Genomic DNA, 20,966 nt, shown 5'->3' with positions numbered 1-20,966 from the left:
CCAGCCCAGCGCCGCCCGCCCCCCGCACGACGCGCGTTAAGGGCCGATGGCCCGGCGCGGCCCGGCCCGCACACCCCCCGCCGCGCCCCCCCCCGGCCGCAGCCGGCCCCGCCGAACGCCCCGCGCCCGGCGCTCTGGGCGGGCCTCCCCCGCGCCGGCCGGCCAATAGCAGCGCTCGCTCCTCCGGCCGACGGCCCTATTGGCCGGGGCCGCGGCTTCCGCCGAGGGCCGGGATTGGTGGCGGGGAGCCGGTCGGCGAAAGGCCGGCAGCAGGCAAAACCGCGGCGCCGCGCGGCAGCCCGCGTCCCGCGTGAGTCCCCGCGCGAGTCCCCGGCCGTGCCCGCCCGCGGCCCCCTCGCCCCCTCCCGTGCCGCGGCCGGGGCTGCCCCGGGGCGTCCCTCCGCGCTGCCCCTCCGCGGGACGAGGGCGGCCCGGCCCGGCGCGGCCTGCTCGTCCGTGGGGAGGCCCCGTGGGGGCGGCCTGGCCGTGGGCATGCGGGGCTGAGGGGCGGCCCCTGGCGGCGGGGCAGGCCCGCTCCGCTCCCGCCGGCCGGCAGCTCCGCCGTTCCGCGGGCCGCGGTTGAGCGGCGCCGCCGTGGGGGGTTGTTGGCGGGGCGCCCCGCGGAGGCGGCCGGGTGCCAGCGCCCCCCCTCGGCCCCGCACTGCCGGCGGGTGCGCGGGTTCGGTGCGCGGCTCGCCCCAGTCCCGGACGCTGTGCCGTGTGCCCGCAGCGCACCGGCTCGCTGCGAGGCCACCCGGCCGCGGCAGCCGCTCTCCGTACGTGCGGGCGCGCAGGCAGCGCGGCCAGCCCTGCCTTCGGCGCGCCGAGCTCCCCGCGGGGTCCCGCTGCGGGGGCCGTGCGGGGCCGGCAGCGCCGCGTTAGCTGCGGTCCCGCAGCAGTGCCGCTAACTCCTGCGTGCGAGGCTCACGCACCCGACTGGGAAGACCCTGAAACTGTGGGCTGTTTGAATCTGTTGCTGTCTGCTCTTGGTCTTTTTTTTTAATTTATTTTATTTTCTTTACTTTGATATTCTGGAGGATGTTCATGTTCTTCTTGTTTGTGTGTTTGTTTTTTTTTTTTTAATTGGATTTCACTGCCAGAAAGTTCAGCTGAAACGTTGGGTCATTTTGGTCTTCCTCTTAATTTATCTCTACTGGTGTCTTTTGAGCATGCTTTAATGTGAAAACTAAATATCCAACTGAATCAAGCTTTGTTTGATGTTTTACTTTATAACTGTTGAGGCCACTTCCAACTTGGTAAACCATTTTTAAACATACTCAAAAATTCAAGGTACTCAGTTCTGCAGATAGCAGCTTGTGTATTCAACATAAATGAATGGAAACAGTACCCCAAGTTATTGAGCCCCTTTCACCCCCCTCATGGCCAGCGAGCCATGAGCATCTTCCCATGCCATTTACGAGCAGACAGAAATGTTAATTTTATTTTCCCAAACAAGGTGTGGCCAGCCTTGAGCTGGAAGAGCCTAGAGCTGGAGCTGGTGTGGGGCTGAAGCAGAGCAAGTAGGCCATGGCGAACGGTGGGGGATGTCTGCGTTAATTTGCCCTCCTAATTTTGTTAATAAGGCCATGTTATTTCAGGTTTGGAACAGGTTTATCAGCCTACTTAGCATTACCAGAGGGAGTTCTCCCTCTAAGAGACTAGGAATATCTCTAATCTCATTCAATTAGTTTCCAAATCCCACTCCAGCAAAGCTCCCTTAAAAGAAAAAAAATAAAGAGTCTGTTGCATGAGGATGACAGACTAAAAGTAGCTTGAATTCTTTGGGGGCAAAATATATTTCTAGCTCCAGTGCTGAAACAGATGAATCCTTTCACTTGAAGTTTTTCAGATTATGTTTCTCCTGTGGAAAAGTTTAGCCAGAACTTCGAAGGCTTGCCAAAGTTACAAGCAAGGAAGATCTTTGAATGGAACCAGTGTTGGGCGACTGTAAGAGGTGGTGATTCCAGGCTCACTTATCACTGGTTATCCTGCCCTGGGTCTCCCTGCCTTTCATTTCCACAAGAAATAGGATTATCAGGGTTTTTTGATTGTACAATATGAGTATACTTTACTAATTTACAGTTTTATTTAGCGTCTCCAAGATTTGGGAAGAGGCATTTCAGAATAAGCATGTACTATTATTTCTTGTCATGGGTGGAGGGCAACAAATAATTATGCCTTTTGTTGATCTTACCTAGAAGAAAGAGAAATCTCCTATATTGAGAAGACACCCCCCCCCCCCCCCCCCCCCCCCCCCCCCCCCCCCCCCCCCACCCCCCCCCCCCCCCCCCCCCCCCCCCCCCCCACTTACAATTTCTTTCAGGTTTTCTGTCTTTGTACAGGTGTTGTAGTATGCAATACAGCTATTTCTGCGTGCATCAGTTCCTGGCTTTTCAAAGCAAACTTCAGGGAAAATTTAATGCTTTAATGTGAATGAGGAAACACACAAGAGATGAAAGAAAATCACTTGTGTCTAAGCTTATCCTGCAGTCTTCATTCCCTTCCCCCTTTTTTCCTCTTGCCAGAGAGAGAGTGGGTTTACCGGTTTAGTTTTGCTCTGGGATGAGGGGTGACACTTTGTTGTTTTAGGTAGGAAGAGGAACTCCTCACCTCAGATTCCCTAAATCTCATCACAGAAACTGAGTGCAGGGCCAGGAAGTGTCTTACCGGATATGCTTGTTCCCCCAGATGTCCAGAACTAGTCCTCAGAGTCTTGGGTTTTTTTTTATTTCAGGTTTGTTTTGTGATGGAGACAGTGTTGAAGTCTCACTATGATGAACAGCACCCTCATCAGGCTGAAGACTTCTGTGGGAAGCATGAGCAGAACAGCAAGCTTTCAGGTACGTGCTAAAATAGGGATTGCTAACTTTACCTTTTGTTGCTGACATGCTTCTTCATCGCTTCGGAAAGTTTCAGAATCAGCTGTAAGCCTTTCTGTATACGATCCTACTGTATAAAGAAATAATGAAATGAAAACATTTGAGGTGGCTTTTGATTTTAAGTTTATTCCTCGTTTTTGTGCATTGCAAAACTTAAGCAGCAGTAGTTTGTCAGAGTTCGCTAATCCTACTCTTTTATTTAGTACAGAATATGTTATAAGAAGATACCAGAATTCAAAAAAGGCAGTCCTTGAGAATAACATTCTCTGACCAGACAAGTACGCAAAAATTATATTTTTTGCTATAATCTTGCTATATATTTATATAAAAAAAATAATAATTTTGCTATAATAAAAGTGTATATAATAATTTTATAAACTAAATATTTTAGAAATTATTATCCTTCAATATCTTTACATGTGTCAGTGCGCATGAAAACAGTCTCCTTGCTCTTGCCAGAGAAGCTGAACTAAGAACATGTGTTCTTATAGTGGTTTTGTTGCTCGTTTTTGGGTCTCTTTGTGAACATACTTCAACCTGGACCTTCTGTACAATGCTTGCTCGGTAACTGTGGATGGTCAGTCAGCTTATATATATTAATGGATACTGATTTTCCTAGAAGTAGATCGTGCTCTATTAGTCCCCTGCACATTCGTGTCCAAAATTATATAGAGTGATGCAGAACAACGTTTAATCGTCTTGCTTTACAAATGCTTTTCATTCTAGGAAGTAAAAAAATTACTTTAAAATCTGCTCACAGAAAATGTTGGATATTGTTATGTTACTATACGCTGACGGTACTATGGCTGTGTTCTCTATACCCACCTGGGGATTCAGACCTCCAGGAGGAAAACAGATTATATTGCTGTCTCTCAACAAGGACAGTCACTGGCTGTTTCTGGCCCTCTTTGGGATCTGTCGTACAAGAAGCTGTGCTGAATTACTGAATGCTCTCTGTCCCCTTGGTAGGCACTGCTCTGCCCTCGGATCTGCAGCCTGGGTCACCCAGCTGTTAGTGCTCCGACAGCTGTGAACTTTGTCCAGGCAGGAGCCTGAATTCAGTGTCAGGCAAAACAGTATTTGAAAGATTCTGTTCTCTAGAGCAGGTATTGAGAGAGCTTTTCATGACTGCTAGTATCTGCCTTAGGAATGTTAGCTTGGTGGAACAAAAAAACCCAAAACCTGATATGGTTTTGTAGTAGAAATTTGTCATTTACCAAAGTCTTAAAAAGATGTGTCTTTTGCATCCTTGTTAGAACTTCTTTTTGCCAAAGTCCTTTTTTTCCTAACTGAGCAACTTCAGTGGAGAAATTCCAGTGCAAATTTGATGTTGTAAAGTTACTGTCAGTATGTGTATATATATTTTTTTTTTTTCAATAAAACCTGAAGCTTAAGCAACTCTCTTCAGAAGTCAGAGTAAAATGCAAGTATTGGAACAAAACAGGTTAGATACCAAACTAAACATTCTAGTTTTCTAAACAGTGTTGCTTAACAGGGCCTGTTAAAACTATATGACTGTTGAAAACAATTTTCTAGCTTTGTCCTGTGGCTGCTGACCTCTTGGGATGATGTTTATGCAGGATGTTTCGGAACCCAATAGCAGGATTATCTTCCTGAGGGGAAATGCCTATGTCTTTCAGTGATGCGATAACATTTCAATATTAAGTTCTTCATAATTCTGTTGTGAGGTTTCATCTCTTAACACCTTTGAGTATTCCTGGGAAAAATGGAACATAGTGCAAATGCCAGCCTTTCCCCTTCCTGTATTTTGTGAAGATTTCAGAAAGCTTTCCTGAATGTCTCAGCATAAGCATTTGTGTAAAAAAAGTCAAAACTGCTGTGCAAAGTAGCTGGCAATACCACTTTCTTTTTATCATCAATTCTTTAGTGACAAAACAACAAGAATTACAGCAATCATAGGTAAATTTCTTAAAGTTCTGAGCACATGGGCGATATGAATGCTATCAATTAAAAACATTATGTAGTAACTTCTCAAATTTTTAGTGTTTTTAACACAAATTTTTACTATAATGACAGGAAAATGAGCTGATTCCTCAAATTTTCAATTTCTTACTTTTAAAGGTGTTTAACTTAATCTGGCTCTGTAAAATTGGGGAATAACCAGAATAACTGTACAGTTGACTGATTTTCTTTAGCCTCTTCGGGGATTATTAGACACAGGGTCCTGTACATCTTGACTATTAGTACAAATGTGTTCATTTTTATCCTAGGATATTTTTAAAGTTTTAAAATATGATTTCTAGCAAAACTGATTAACCTTTTACTTGTATTTGTTGATCAAATGTATCTTAAAAGAATGTTAGTGGGTTTGGTGTGTAGCATAGATCCTGAAATATTGCCCCTGAAATGACTTAAAACAAAATAACTTGGAGAAACAGAGGGGGCAATTTAAAGGAAAAAAAATAAGTAAATGGGTAGTAAGAGAGGCAGCAGGCTTCAGTTCTCAAAAGTATTTTTAGTATGTTGGTTTCTAATAAATTTTTTAAATAAAAAACACCTCTATAACCAAAAGTTAGCTGTACCTTGAATTGCCAACTAATTTATTGAGCTTTTACCAGGAAGAAAGTGTTCTTTAGGCAGACTTCAGATTTTGTTGCTGTATAAAGTGAGCTAACATAAAAGGTTGGGGATGGATGCTAATCCATACTTTTTCTAGCATATTGGCGATATTTTGAAAATAATTCTCATTGCATATGACTTACTGTCCTGGTAAAACATAGTGTATTTTTATGTATACAATACAATTGGTATATTTATGTTAAATTTAATTTATTATTTATTTTTAGGCTGAAAAACTTATACTTTTTTCTTCTATTTGATTGACTTTCCAAATACCACTTTGTGCTTAGTTCTTCTAATAAATTATTCTTCACCCCTGCTTTACAGAAATTAGTCACAGACTCTACACACTTCATAGCTTCAAACAGAGTTCTCACATAGAGTACAGAGAGCACTTAAACTACAAGGATTCATAAACTGAATGGAAAGCTGTAATTTTTTAAAAAATAATACAGTACAACATCCTTGTCATGCCATCTAGTGATCACAGCACAAAGTGCAGCGACTTAAATGCAGAGCAAACATTTTTGGTGTTTACTATTTTAAGTAATAGTGTGAAAGATTGCATTATTGATCTTTTAAAAAAATATTTTCCTACATTTTTGACTTGTATCCAATGGATATGCTTCTGTGCTTACAGAAACAACTATTATAGTTGTGTCTTATGAAATTGACAACACAAATCTCACGAAAACATTTATCAGTCAGCTGTAATCTGATATTTTACTACCCAGAAGGCTTTTTTACCCTCTCAGGAACTGCTAAGTGGCAGATAAGTTAAAAAAAAATAAAAATTAAATGCTGCAGCTTATGAGGGAGTGTGATGAAGAACAATAATATCAAATTTGCAGATGGTAATGGCAGCAGGGATAGCTACCAGTCTGCTGTTTTGTCCTGTGTTTATGTGAATTCATAGTCCTATGAAGTGTGATTAGTGATCTCAAATATAGGTCAGATATTGTATCAAGCAATAAAATTCCTAACATTTTCCCCATTCTTTCCACAGCAGGAATAAAAAAAGATATAGAAAAGCTTTATGAAGCAGTGCCACAGCTTGTGAATGTGTTCAAAATTAAGGAAAAAATTGGAGAAGGTAAATGTTTTATTTTAGTGTGCTTAGACTTGGATTTCTTTTGGTATTTCTAACTTAAAAGGTATAAATCCTAAGATCACAGTATATGCAATTTAAGCCAGATGCCTTTTGGATTTACTGCTTGGTCTCTGTAGGAATTCTGGTATGTTTTTGAGCTTATAGGTTTGTTAATTAGGGGCCTTTTCAAGATATTTCATTGAAGATCTGGTATATGAAAGCCTTTCAAAAACTAGCATTCCAGTTTTGACAACTAAAAATTTTTGAGGTAGATTCAAGTAAATAGGTCTTAACACTCCATTCTGTTTCTCTTTTACACAAGGAATCTATTTATATGCAGCTGCATTTTGACATATTTAACTGGGGTTCCTTAAGTTGGCTTTGTTCCCACTGAAACTGGGTGGGCAGAATTGGAGGAGGAAACTGAACGATTATGGCTATATTATTAAAAAAACATAAATTAAGACACACGGTATCACATTCTAGAACACTTGTATATACCTTACCTTCAACAGATACCCTCAATAAATGTTAGATGTGACTATAAATAGATTCTTAGGTGCTTCTGAGTGTAGGATTTCAGCACTTTTTGGTGCACAAAAAGGTTTGATCTCTGAAATGCTTTGTGACATGCCACACTTTTAAACAAAGGTGTTGATGAGAAGCTGATGGTTTTATGGCTGTTCTGTGGTGGAATACCTGTGATGGCAGGCTAGATGGCTAAAAGTTTTTGCCTCAAAACAAAAAAAAAAAAGAGCCCTCCCCAAAATCCCAGCTCCATTTACCACAGCAATACACAATTTTAAAAACAAAAAGGAGTTCTGCCTGTTATAAAAAGAGATAGTGTAATTAAACAGAATTGCTGGTTAGGAATAGCACTCTGATTTTGCTCATGGGAGCAACCAACGCTTTTAAAAAAGGCCACTTGCAGTTCTGCAGCATTGAGAAAACAAGCCCCAGCTTGGGATTCCACTCTGGAGGCACTTCTGCTTTAGCAGTTCTCACCACTAAAAATAATGTCTTAGGTGAACTTGGTAACCCTTTGTTGCTATAATCAATTCTACTGAATGTATGGGACTCTAGATTTTTTTGTTGTTGTTGTTATGACTGCAAGAAGTATTTAGTGGTTTTGCTGCCATTTTGATGTATGTAGGCGCACTTACAGACTGCTGAATTAGCATGATGCAAATGCAACACTTAAAATGTAGTCAAAAGCGATTTGCACTGTTTATTCATATAGAAGAATGCTTCAACTTGTATGTTCAGATATTTTGGATCATTAGGATAAATTAACCCCCAAGAGGTATATTATAATACCCTTAAATTGAGGTGGGTGGGTTAAGTGTATCATATAGTCTGCATGCTCCCTTTTTCAAATGAATCTTTCGTGTTCTGTCTATGTAGTAATGCTCTGGGCAGACAAATAGTAAAGTTGCGTATCATGTGAGAAGTCTTACTTTGTAGATAAGGAAGCAGAATTAAGAGAAATAAAGCAATTTCAGAAGTGCGTTGAATAGTAAAGGCAGTGCTTTCCAGATTAGCATTATATAGCCCACTTACATTGTAGGGAGAGAAGAGTTATATGTCAGATGAAAGCAAGCTACCTAAACAAGAAAGCAAATCAAAGATAGGAGATCTACATTCAGAGAGAGCTCTGTGTCCCAGGCAAGTTAGACAGTGTTACATTTGCATTTTTTACTGACATAAAAACTTGTATACAAGACCACTGACTTGAGTAGCAGAAAAAAGGAACTGCATTTTTCTCTTCCAGAATCTGCTTTTGATGTAGTATCAAGTGTACTGCAGCATTGTGAACAGTAAGATCACTACTTTAAAAATCTGAATTGACCTAATTAAAAATGCTGAAGACAGTGCTTTCCTCCCTTCTTTACAGGTACTTTTAGTTCTGTTTACTTGGCCACAGCACAACTACAGACAGGACATGAGGAAAAAATGGCTCTGAAACACTTGCTTCCAACCAGCCACCCTCTGCGAATTGCTGCTGAGCTTCAGTGCCTCACAGTAGCAGGGTACATAAACAAAAAAATTATGGTTGTCTTGACTAAACTGCTGAACATTGTTCATTGTTCTCACTGTTCTTTATTTATTTATTTAAAGTTTTGACACTTCATCTGCTTTTTTTTTTAACCACAGAAATGTGTATTCTTTTTATCAAGAGCAAATAGGAAATGGAGTGTCTTACCTGTAATGGATGCCCTTTTCCACTAGTCTCAGTTTGTGGATGGTTCTGCATTTTCCATCTGAGAAGTTCTATGATGTATCTCTATGATAAAAAATCCAGTTCTGAAATGCAAATAATGAAAGTGAAAAAATAATCTCTTCGTCAGAAAATGTGGTTTTAAGAATGAATTCTCATTGCCAGGTGTGCTGAATAGTACCTTCTTATAGTAATCAGTATCATGAAGGTTAGGTCCTACATTTAATTACAGCAGTAACCACCAGCCACGGCCCCACAATCCGTGGAGCGCTCATTGCAAATTGCGGAACTCAGATGGAACATAGCAGTGAGTGGCAACAACATAATTGCTGACCGCTGATAAGACTACTGTCAAAATATAAATCAGATTATAAACGAAAAGCCTGACTGAAGCTTTTAAGAAATAAAGGAAAATAAGCATCAATCTTCTGCTCTTTATTCAGTTACGTTACTTTTCGTCTAGGGGACAAGATAACGTTATGGGAGTTAAATACTGCTTTAGGAAAAATGATCATGTGGTTATTGTTATGCCTTATCTGGAACATGAATCCTTCTTGGTGAGTCCCAGACTTTTTATGTGTAGTAGAACTTTTTAATTAAAAACAGTTACCTGATTACAGTATCCAAATAATCTTTCAGGACATCTTGAATTCTCTTTCCTTTGAAGAAGTGAGGGAATACATGTTTAATCTGTTTAAAGCGTTGAGGCGCATTCATCACTTTGGTATTGTTCACCGTGACGTCAAGCCCAGTAACTTCCTCTACAACAGGCAGCTAAAAGAGTAAGTCTGTGCAGCTGACTGCACGGTGATCTCATCTGGGGGGGCGTGCCTTGGCAGAACAGAGTCAAATTAGATTTTTAGATATTTTTTTTTCCCTTCCATCTGCATAACATGTGCTTAAGTAATAAAGCTAAAGAAGATTTGGGTTTTTGTATTTCTGTGCTTAGGGATTTGAGGAGGGAAAGAATTTTGTTTTTCCATACAATATAATATCTGCCTCATGGGGTGACAAGTACCTGAAAAAAAAAATGAAGATTTTACTATTGAGTAAAAGTACTATATTTTTGAATAAGAATGGAAAAAATAGAAGTCAGTAGTGACTTGTGGTGCATAAACTGATACTTGTAAATTTTTACTTGTGCATAGAGTAAAACTGATACAGAAAAGATAGCTAGATTTGGGCTGTTCTCGCCTTACATTGAATTCACCTTTATAACTAGTAGGGCTGGGTTTTTTGCCTGCAAGTTATAATGTTTAAAGACTGTAAAAAGTGAGGTACTGCTTTTTTGTAAAGAGCTGAAATGGGTAGAGTAAGGTACAGTTTCAGTGCCGGCAGCCCTATGGCTGTGTGGGTGAGCGGTGTGCTAGGCGCAGCTGAGACTGAGGTGCTGGAGCGTGTCCAGAGAACAACAAAGCTGGGGAAGGGTCTGGAGCACAAGTCTTATGAGGAGCGGCTGAGGGAACTGGGGGTGTTCAGCCTGGAGAAAAGGAGGCTCGGGGGGGATTTTACTGCTTTCTACAACTGCCTCCAAAGAGGTTGTAGTGAGGTGGGTGTCGGTCTCTTCACCCAAGTAATGAGGGATGGGACAAGAGAAAACAGTTGCAAGCTGGACCAGGGGAGGTTTAGACTGGGTATTAGGAAAACTTTGTTTTTTTCACAGAAAGGGTGGTCAAGCATTGGAACAGGCTGCCCGGGGAAGCAGTTGAGTCACCATCCCTCGGGGTATTTAAAAGACACATAGATGTCGTGCTCAGGGAGATGGTTTAGTGGGACTTGGCAGTGCTGCGTTAACAGTTGGACTTGGTTGTCTTAACGGTCTTTCCCAAACTAAATGATACTATTCACTGGAAGTTTGTAGGGGAGATTTGATTATATTTTGCCAAACAAGCAGCTTAAAAATTTGAGAAGTACTGGTGGTGTGGTTTTGGTATTTGGGTTTTTTTTTTTCAATTTGTCAAAATGAATTTGTATTGTTGTTTTGCTCTTTCAGCATTTTTGAACCTTAATTGCTGCTTTGGGTGTGGAGGCTGTGGAGATGAGTTTGTCTGAGACCCAGAGACAGGTGGATTGGCTCTGTACTGGCTGTAGCAAAAAGATCATTCTTTTAAAGACAGATCTGAAGCGTGAGCTAATGTAGTCTTACCTGTTTGAAGACTAAGTAAATTCCAATAGTATTGCTTGAAGTCTGGCAAAACTCTCAGCATTGTTAGGCTTGTCTGTCTTCGTTGCTACATTTGTGCTCTGCCCATGGGAATCCTGCAAGGGTCAAGTCACTTGTACTTGACCACTGGCTGAAGGTTTGGACCTGTAGGATTAGAAGAACCCCAGAAAGGAATTGCTGGGAATATTTTTTTAACCATTGGAGAAAGTATGCACTTGAGAAGGTTTTGGGACAATAAACAGTGAAATAAGATGGGTATAGGGTAAACACATTGGGGGGTAAGTAAGATGGGACAAGAGGAGGAGGAGGAGGAAAATAGGGCTGTGATGCTGGCAACAGTACAGATAAGCAACATATTGAGTTAAATGCGAAAGATACATAAGTAAGCAATTAATGAATAGTAAGTTGAACTGATTGATGGATACCTTGTGACTCCTGATTCTAGATTTGTCTCTTTCAGGTATGCCTTGGTAGATTTTGGGTTGGCACAAGGAACCCCTGATACAAAAATTGAACTTCTCAAAACAGCCCATTCCGAAGACCAGCAGGGAAGTTGCCCGCAAAATAATCCCACCATAGCTTTGGGAAACGGGGTTTCTGTCAGTGTCGCAGGACCTAAAGAGGCTCAACAGTCAGCCTCAAAAGCAGCTGATAAAAGGTCCGGCTCACTTCCAAAAATACAGAGTAAACAAGCAAGAGGAGGAAAGGTTCTCAGTCTTTTTCATCAATACTGTTTTATGTTTAATGTATTACTTCATCCAACAGGGGGAGATGTAACACTGGAACAAAAGCCGTGCGTGGGTGTCTTGCAGGGCCCTGATGCATGCACAGGATCACAGCTTTCATATCAAAGTGGCTAATTTTATGTACCCCTATTGGCATCATTCATTATCTGTTGGATACAATACAGTGCCAAAGGCTGTATAAAACCCTAGCATGGGTTACTATTTAGACAGCCTTAAATCTTTTTTAAGTGACATTACCATGGAACTCCTTCCCAAGCCAATAATTATTAATGTATGTTTACTTACTTGCATAACAAATACAGTAGAGATGATGTTCGGATTGTCTTGGGGCACTTCTGAGGTGTGATTTGTTTTGTAAGCATGTTTGCTGTTCTGTCTAGACAGTCTCTTCTTCATCCATGGTAAACTGATGCCTGAAAATGACTTAGCATGCAGCTGTTCTTGTTTTCTGTCACTTCACAATTTTTTTTTTGAACTGTCAGTATCCAGCTGACTGTGTTAGGTAGGATCTTTATTGTCCTTTTTGTTGGTATTGTAGGAGGATTCTGTGCACCATTCTGCCCAGCGCTCTGTCTTTGGGGAGAGGAATTTCAATGTCTATAGTTCTACATACCAGGAGAACTCAAGTACAAAAGTAAGAAGTATGACTCATCAGTAAGAGCAATCTTTTACATATTTGAAAAATTATAGAACTGGTTGTTCTGTAAGACTGGACACTACTCCAGGATGATTTGGGATTAGAAGTTTTTGAGCAGATTAAGTGTGGTTTTCCTGAAAGGCTCAAAGAATTTTTCATTTCTGTTTCAGTCCCTTTTTAAACTCTTAAAAGAACTGGTTATGTACCTGTCTCCCTAGCTGATCTTGGTTGTATGCTAAATAAATCTTTTTCCTACATGTGTATCTGTGCAACAAAGATACACTTAGCTTGTGAAATGTCTTTTTTTTCTTTTACTTTGCAGTTGAAGCTGGAGATAAAACTTGCAATAAATATTTTTCTGTATTTTTTGTGCTTAGTATTTAATATGACAAGGGGGAAGCCCGAGCTACATTAAGGCGTTTGGCCAACAGCAATTGTTTTATTGTAGAATTAGACTTAGTACCTGTGTGTTGCTGTGGCATTTCATACACCTTTTTTTTTATTCTCATGTTGAACCAAAAGATTTCTTGAAATGTTATACTAACTTGAAAAATACTTGTCTTGTAGCTTCAGAATATCTAATGTATATTGTTTTTTAATAAACACTGAAGTATGTTTTCCAGAGGGGAAGGGGAGAAGATCAGGGTATTTAGAAAGCCCCAGTGTCTGTTTTATAGAGGTGATAATGTTAAAGGTTTGCTGTCTTCTGTTCTAAAATAGCAGCTTTTTGCTCATGAGCACTTGTTCAGTCTGAGTATTTTAGGAACTGGCCTCTCTATATGTAAAGGGAAGCTTCTTAAATATGTCACCTTCTCTAAAATATCTATGTTGCAGCTCATAAAACAATCAAAGGTGATAGATGTTTCATCTAGGAAGTTAGTAACAAAGAAGAAGACTATTTCTACCAAAACAGTGAGCAATGGGGCAGCCAGGAGAGCTGCCAGTGGTTGTCCCTCAGACCTGACCTGTGACTGTTATGCAACGGACAGAGTTTGCAGTGTTTGCCTTTCAAGGTAATTAGCTTTGATAATGTTGTAAAATTGTCTGCTATGCTCTCAGGCAAGGTCAGAAACTTAGATTTACTGGACAGCTGATTTAGTAGGTGAAAAATAGCATTTATTCTGTGCAACCCTTAAAATGCTGAGTATGCTCTTTTTAAACAAGAATAATTCATGGAATTCATGAAATAATTGGTTCACTGCTCTCTGCAGCAAGATTCAATGTTAATGAATTTGTTTTTAATTATCTACATGTGTTGTAGAAGATTACTTAGTTAATTACAACACTTAAAGATGGCAATACATCAATCTGTCATTAGTAGTTATCTAATAGGCCTAAATTATGCCAGGTTTGAATTCTGGAAACATGAAATGTGGAATAAAAAGGAAACATGACTGTTTTGTATTTGTTCATTTGAAAAATAATGTTTAAGTTTCAATAACAGACAGGCCAGAGAATCTTAACACAGTTCAACTCCATCCCTTTGCAGTTGTAATCTACTATTGCCATTTATTGACACATTAAGGAACACAGAGTAATGCAGAGAATTCTGCTTTCTAGGCATAGTCATGGAACTGTGGGGTCCCTCTCTTTCCAGCCTGTCAAAATATAGTGATGTCAACTTCATTTAAGAAAAATGAAACATAAGTAATTTGCCAAACTCAAAAGATAAGTGGCCCATAGAAGGAAGGCACTTTAAGGCACACAAGAAAGCTCTGGAATTTTTTTTTGTATAATGATAATCCCATACCTCTTAGTTAATAATGAAAATTAAATTCTTTTCAACACTCAGAAATAGTGAACATTGGTTTGCTGTGGACTAATACAAAGCCAGAGCATCCACATTTAAGAATCTGGTGCATTTTTTGCCTTTGGTTAATGACTCTGAACTTTACAGTTTCCTGTAAAAACAAGCCTTTAGCAAAAGTGATGCTGCTGTTTGAAACTAAAAAAGGTAATTGAGTGAAGTATGCAATAAGTATTTCTGTGGTATTACTTTATGCTAGATAATAAAATATAATAATACAATAGATAATATAGCAAGGCTGTTACCTTGTGCAACGTAATTTCATGCTAGATAATTATAAGATGCTTTAAACTTACATAAAACTTGAATAAGGCAGGGTTAAGGCTGTTTACACAACTCTCACAAGTATATTCTAAAAATAATACTAAGCATTATTATTATTATTAGAACTTATTTATCAACTTTTATATTCTAAACATGTTTGTCTCTTGCTATAAGGTGTCAGCAAGTTGCTCCCAGAGCAGGGACACCTGGATTTAGAGCACCAGAAGTATTAACAAAGTGCCCCACTCAGACCACAGGTACTGCACAACAGACTGAAACTAAAGGCTTTCTTCACTTTTTGACCCTTCTCATTTATGTGTATTATGTTGTCTTTTTTATGGGAGAATTTTTGTTTAGATGTGAAATTCATTTTATTATCCCTTCAAAGACTTAACAAGCATTTCCTGATTTTAATTAAAAGTTTACTATTCAGAGTAAAACCAAGTTAGGGATATTTTCCCTGTGTTTGAAATTTGAATATGCCTTTATTAATTTCATTTGAGGGATAGTGCCGTATGCAGGAGTTGAATACAGTGTGTGTTAAAAGGAAGTGAAGCTGTCATTTTTGTCAATTTTCTTGTCTTATTGGCTTATTTATTCAAGTAAAATTTTGAATAAATCTTGGGGAGGGGACATACTTTAGACTTTTCTAGACAGAATGTCACATAGTTTGCTGTCATAGCAGGCATATATTTAGTGGTAGAATTGCAAATATGTTTTTGAAAGTGTTGATCAATACTTGACAGAGTTTTTCCTTTTTTGCTAGTGCTTGAAATAGCTGGTCTGTGAGTGTCTTTTATCTTAATATTATCTTAATACATTTTTAATTTTTCAGGGTTAAAAATACTGAAGTAGTAAGTTTCAGGAGTCGGGGTAAATATGAGGGCAGAGCAGAGGGATGGTTAATGCATTAGCTGATGCAATAGGATGGGAGAGGTTGTGCCTACCCTGGAGAATGGAGGACCAGTAAAAGCAAAGTTAAACATTTGGTGTATGACCAGGAATTTTGACTTATGAAAAAGGTGGATAAATAAAAATGTCCTCAAAAATTGGATTTAAATTAAGTTCTTCACCACTTTTTTGCTGAATAGCTTTTGAGAAAATAGTCAATTTTCAGTACTTAGTTGTGTGTACACACTCAGATTTAACAATATATTTGATCAGCTTATCCCTAGATAGTTTAATGTTATTTGAAACAACATCTCTACTGTGGTATAACTGGGATTTCAAGGTGTATGGCAGCCTGTTTGGAGTTACTGTGCCTATGCTGTAACAGCCAGCTTTATGGGCTAGAAGACATCCAGAAATCCAGGACAAGTTTAGACAATCTCTGAATCTGTCTAGACAGAATTTAGGCAGAGAAGACATACCTAGGAAAGCTTGGACACATGTTGGTGTGTCCAAATATGCTTTTAGACGATTTTCATTCTCTAGGGTAACGGAGAGGAGGATTACAGAAAATAAGGGTAAATCTGGAAACCTCTAGGTGTGGCACAGACAGCCCTAGAAGTACTGAGTCAGCGGTGCTGAGCTCCTGGAGTATTTCAACAAAGGTCTTAATTAGAACTGGACAGACTAATACTAATGTTGATTAGATTGTTGCATTTGAACTAATGTATCTTCTTGTCAATGTCCATTTGGGACTGCTGCAGTCACCTTGTATTCCTGCCAGTCTTACTGCTAGGTCTGGTGTCTGTGCTGAGACCAAGTTACCAGCTGGATCCAGCTGACTATCCAGAGCTACCTTAGTGCACCTGACCCAGGTTCACAGTGCAGGGAATAAACTCCCTAAACTCCCAAGCTGATGTGATATGGGTCCAGTTACACTTTAACTTGGTTTGTCCCTCTGCTTCCCTTTCCTTGGTCTGCCTCACTAGTTGGATAGCACTAGACAAAAGCGTAGCCAGGAATCATGATCTTGATGCCATTGCACAGGATCTTGCAGTCTGCTGATGATCCTGGCCCTACCAGAATTGTAGGACTAGGATTTATTAGCCATTCAGATATATAATGTATATTAATTTCAGCAAGAGTTAATTACTTAAACTTTTTTTAAAGGTCCTGACCTTGATGACTCCAGCTTTCCCAACCACATGGTCAGGATGATGCATGACACCTCAAACAGATAGTATGATCTTTTCAACAGTGATACAGTAATACGAAAACTTTTTTACAGAAACTATGAAGATGATATAAAATTTTTCCACTGTAAATTGTGCCAAATGATTAACTTCGACTTTTTTTTTTAATGAAAGACTTAAAATCTGGTTTTGCAACTGAAGCCAGCTTATTACTTTTTTTCCCCAAATTTGTGTGCTAATAGTGTTTCTAACTAAACTGTCCAAATTAATTACTGCCTATTTTACTACTTTTTTAATCAAAAAAAGTAAACTATGGGTTTATTTCCCAACTGTCAATTTTTCTCTTTAAAGTTTGAGAATCCTTCAAACTCTCTCCTTCACTTTCCTTGCCATCTCTCAAAATGTACACCTTAGTGAGCCAAAAAATTATGGCAGACAGGTATTCTCATAACTTTCAGTATTAAAGTTTCCATCATGCTTTGGCGTCTCTCCCCAGAGTACTCTCTGTACTCTTCATAACGCAATGAAAGTGATGAATAACTTCTAACTATTACAGTTCTTAAACTGGCTGTCTTGTCAAGTGATTTCATATTGGAGAGGAACAAAGTTCATAGTAAGATAAAGGTTTTAGAACTGCCTATCTATCTATGGCACCTTCAGTCCCAGAAAAATTTGATTTGCATTTATTTGTGATTTTTTTATTTATTTATGATCCTCGTATCAGGTTTTCTTTATATGAAGCAAACAAGTATCAAAACTAGGCAGTTCTTCGCCCCCTCTCATCTTCCTGATTATAACAACCTCAAACATTGTTTTGGTACACTTTAAGTTTAGCAAGTTAATGGAATTACTCATATGAGAAATTCTATGGAAAAGCTTAAACACTCCTTCTGCATCAAAGCAGGAAATTATTCTTCAGTCTAATTATAGTAATTTCCACTGTTTGCTGAAGTGTTATCTATGTGACCAAAGTCAGTACTTCAGAACATAACTTATTCTGATAGAAACTTTTCAGGTCATAATTTCTTTTTAAAGAAAGTTGTGATTTTGTTTGTGATTAAGTCATGCATTTAGTTATTACTAAGTTTTCTTTCAATTGCAGCAATTGACATGTGGTCTGCGGGAATCATATTCCTTTCCCTGCTCAGTGAACGGTATCCATTTTACAAAGCGAGTGATGATTTAACTGCTTTGGCACAAATCATGACAGTTCGTGGATCCAGAGAAACCATTCAGGCTGCTAAAACTTTTGGTATGCAAAACTTAATTATGAGGAAAAGGGGAAAAATGTATGCTTGGTCTGCTGTTCAGTGCAGTGACTTACAATCTATGATTTTTTAAAATATATATATATATAACATTTAGGTTTTGGAGTAATTTTGGATGTAAATCACACTTTTTGCATATAAAACAGTAAAAGTATTAGCCTATATATACAGAGTTTTAAGAAAGTTTTGTATTTTTTATGTTTTATAGTTTGTGCTGTAGGTTTCCCAACCTGTCAACTTCCTTTCACTGAGTCAGGGCCACTTGAGGTGAAATATACCAACTAAATGTTTTCTACTGGCATTTGGTTAGAATTCTTGAGGCAGTGTTTCTATTTCTGCAAAATTTGCTCTGGAGGCTTAAGTCAGTATGACTTAATAGTTAAATGATGTAAATCTTGCTCCCTAAGCTGCCACTCCCACCCCAGCCAGAAGGGCTAGTAAAGAAAAAACAAAAAAAAAAACCCAAAGAAACCCCCAAAACCAACAGAAGGCTGGTTTGAAAAAACAAAACCACCACAGAACACAAACCCATGAAATAAGCATTCCCCTAATTGTTCACCGGCCAAATGCTGCAGCACTTGCTACCTGGAAGTGTAACTGACAGCATCAGTCTTCATTCTCCAAAGGTGTAAAAATCAGGGTATATAATTTTCTTCAGTTCTGTTAAAATCACAGTGAAATGCAAAGAGATGGTGTGTGTGGAGGGGTGACAACCTGTCACTACCTAACTTCATGAACAAACTCAAACAGATTTGTTCTGAGCAGGACTGAGACTATTGTCCTGACTTGCTGGGGCTACTGCTGTAAAACATGGCTGGTGTGGAAGAGCTGCAGGGGTTGCATTTGGTGTTTGACAGGCTTGCTTTGTTTGTTTTTTTTAATGCTGGTTACACTTCCAAGACATGAAGTTTCTCTGAAACAAACTTAGAAGTTACAGTTGAATAGAAAGTATAATGTCACTTACTGTAAATTTTTTTTTTCTAGGTAAATCAATTCTGTGTACTCAAGTTGTCCCAGCACAAAACTTAAGAACCCTCTGTGAGAGGCTGAGAGGAACAAATAGCAGCTGTGAGAGATCCGAGAGTGAAGTGCCCAGCCAGTCTGTAAATGATGCAGCTTTGCCGGTTACAGTAGACAACTCATGTGCTCCTGAGACACTTGGGAAAAAAATTCAGCACTTAAAGAGCTTTCAGGAAGGTGATGGTGCTTTGGAAATGAAGGCAACAGACATGAAAGGATGGGATCAGGTTCCTGATGAAGCCTATGACCTACTTGATAAGCTACTAGACTTAAACCCTGCAACAAGAATAACTGCAAAAGAGGCTTTGCTGCATCCTTTTTTTAAAGACATGAGACACTGAGAATATACCATATTCTATTATTGCTTTCATATGTTTTATGTGAGAATCAGGTACTGAGGTAGTTGTACCTTGTTGCCATCAACATTTACACTCATTGAAATACCGTCACACTGCACGGAACTACTGAAATTTTTTCTTGTACAGTTGGACTGAAAATGTCAGTTTAAAGAAATACTTGCAGATGTAAAAATTACATAAACATTGCTAGCATGGACTTACCCTAATACACTTCTGAGGGGTTATTGCTGTGCATACCTGTTCTCTGAGAAGGTTAGCTTTGATCAAAAACTACAAAGAAAGAGTTTCACAAGCTGTATGCATATTTCTTGAGATATTCCCTTAAAATTTACAAGTTTGCCTTAAGGTACGACTGAAATAAGAAAGTGCTTGAGAGACTTTTTTTCCATAGTTGGGTATGTTCTTGATGAGTACATGGGGGACTGAAAATAGAACAAAGTGTGTTAATTTTGTTCAGGCTATTTTCGGAGACCAGTATTACTTTGGGAGTGTTGCTAGAGGAGGGGCCAGGTGCTGGAGCTTATATCATCAAAAGAAAAGTATAGCTGTTTCAAAAGCACTTTTTTTATTCCTGTCTGGTCTTTCCTACTTATGCAACAGTAATAAATGCAGTTACACATTTTGCATAGCCTATGTTTCCTCAGTGCCATGGGTAACTGTCACTATTCACTAACTACTGCCTTAAGAATATCTTGTGTGACATGCAGAGGTTTGATTGCTGTTATGGAAACTGATTTTTTTTTAAAGAGTATCTGTTAAATAAAGGATTTGTTTTTATAACTTCAGAAGATTGTCTAGAGGTGCTTCTACAAAAATTAGTCAGGTAAGGTTTTCCTGTGGGATGTTTCTGTTCACAAAGAATTATGCACATTTGCTTCCTGCATAAATTCCTCAGTGATGGAAAACATTTCTCAGATAGCTCTAGTGTATATGACTGTCATAGTAGAAGTATCTTAATTATCAAGGAAGTCTTACCACAGAGTTAGAAGCTAGCTATTGTCTGGTCTGAGTAGGAAAAACAACCTTAATAACCTCTAACCCTTTGCACATTGAATGTAAATGTACGTTATGTTCAACAGAAGTTAAAACCCTTGATAATTCTGGAGACTGAAACTTAATACAGTGTTTTTCCATGTACATTTCTTGAAATGCTAATGGAGTTGTTGCTGTAAGAGGCTACAAGCAGTTCTGAGAAAAGATTGCTGCTTTGATAACTTTTGTATAAGCCTTCTCGTATGAGCTGGTAGTCATGATAATGCAAAGGTCCTGACCAGGGCTGGGGCTGAAAAGACATTTTTTCAATATATTAAAAAGCTTGAATACATAGAAAGTGATGGTAATGTTGCTCTGTTCCTGGCATCAGCTGTTAGAGAAAAATATTTGCAGATGTCAGAATATTGATTGCAGAAATCCTTGAAACCCACAAAACCCTGGGGCCCAGGTCTTAGTAATTTTTGCTGTTTATATAATTTCAACACAGCATGTCACTGAGAAATTATTTATCTAAAGGAACTGTGGCCAAATTTGGCAAGCAATGCTGTCTGCCAGTGTCTGCAGATGTATTGTTTCCTCCTACGTCCACTTACGCTATGGTCTTGTGAGAGCACTAGCTGACAACAAGCAAAAATGTGTCAGCCATCTATTGTGAACTTTCTGAACTACTTCGGCTTTTCAAGCTTTCCTGCTAACCACAGCAGTGAGCAGCTCCTTGCAGCAGGCGCTACGACAATTAACCACTGCATAAGTTTAATAGCCCAAAGAGGAAAACCATTGCTAATGGTGTTTTTACCAAAACATGAAGTGTAAATAAAACTCTGTACAGGAACAGTTCTAAGCTCAATATAGTCCATGAC

The 20,966-nt window shown here is 39.3% G+C and overlaps 1 protein-coding gene across 3 annotated transcripts; it reads left to right on the top strand.

Annotated features, from left to right (window-relative positions):
- The first annotated feature begins 232 nt into the window (after positions 1–232).
- On the top strand, positions 233–19,898 carry CDC7 (cell division cycle 7). 3 transcript variants are annotated; one of them, XM_040610910.1, is made up of 12 exons: positions 233–310; positions 2,735–2,840; positions 6,469–6,552; positions 8,444–8,579; positions 9,231–9,324; positions 9,407–9,549; positions 11,392–11,638; positions 12,216–12,311; positions 13,149–13,327; positions 14,560–14,642; positions 17,569–17,718; positions 18,719–19,898. In XM_040610910.1, the coding sequence occupies exons 2-12, from the start codon at positions 2,747–2,749 to the stop codon at positions 19,093–19,095; spliced, it is 1,683 nt and encodes a 560-aa protein (XP_040466844.1). In that variant the 5' UTR covers positions 233–310; positions 2,735–2,746; the 3' UTR covers positions 19,096–19,898. The 3 variants fall into 3 exon arrangements, with proteins under 3 accessions (XP_040466844.1, XP_040466845.1, XP_040466843.1); XM_040610911.1 differs by having other exon boundaries at positions 6,466–6,552; positions 11,392–11,479; XM_040610909.1 differs by having other exon boundaries at positions 6,466–6,552.
- The last annotated feature ends 1,068 nt before the right edge of the window (positions 19,899–20,966 follow it).

The sequence above is a fragment of the Falco naumanni genome, chromosome 11 (genome assembly GCF_017639655.2).
Source record: "Falco naumanni isolate bFalNau1 chromosome 11, bFalNau1.pat, whole genome shotgun sequence".
Taxonomy (NCBI): domain Eukaryota; kingdom Metazoa; phylum Chordata; class Aves; order Falconiformes; family Falconidae; genus Falco; species Falco naumanni.
Note: the sequence above shows the minus strand (reverse complement) of the source record. Positions and strands in the feature narration are given on the sequence as shown.

What these genes read in the sequence shown, in the direction of transcription:
- CDC7 (XM_040610909.1), top strand. Translation starts at nt 2,747, where the DNA reads ATGGAGACAGTGTTGAAGTCTCACTATGATGAACAGCACCCTCATCAG. An exon ending in TAAGGAAAAAATTGGAGAAG is followed by an intron (nt 6,553 to 8,443) that starts GTAAATGTTTTA and finishes CCTTCTTTACAG; the next exon opens with GTACTTTTAGTTCTGTTTAC. An exon ending in TACAACAGGCAGCTAAAAGA is followed by an intron (nt 9,550 to 11,391) that starts GTAAGTCTGTGC and finishes TGTCTCTTTCAG; the next exon opens with GTATGCCTTGGTAGATTTTG.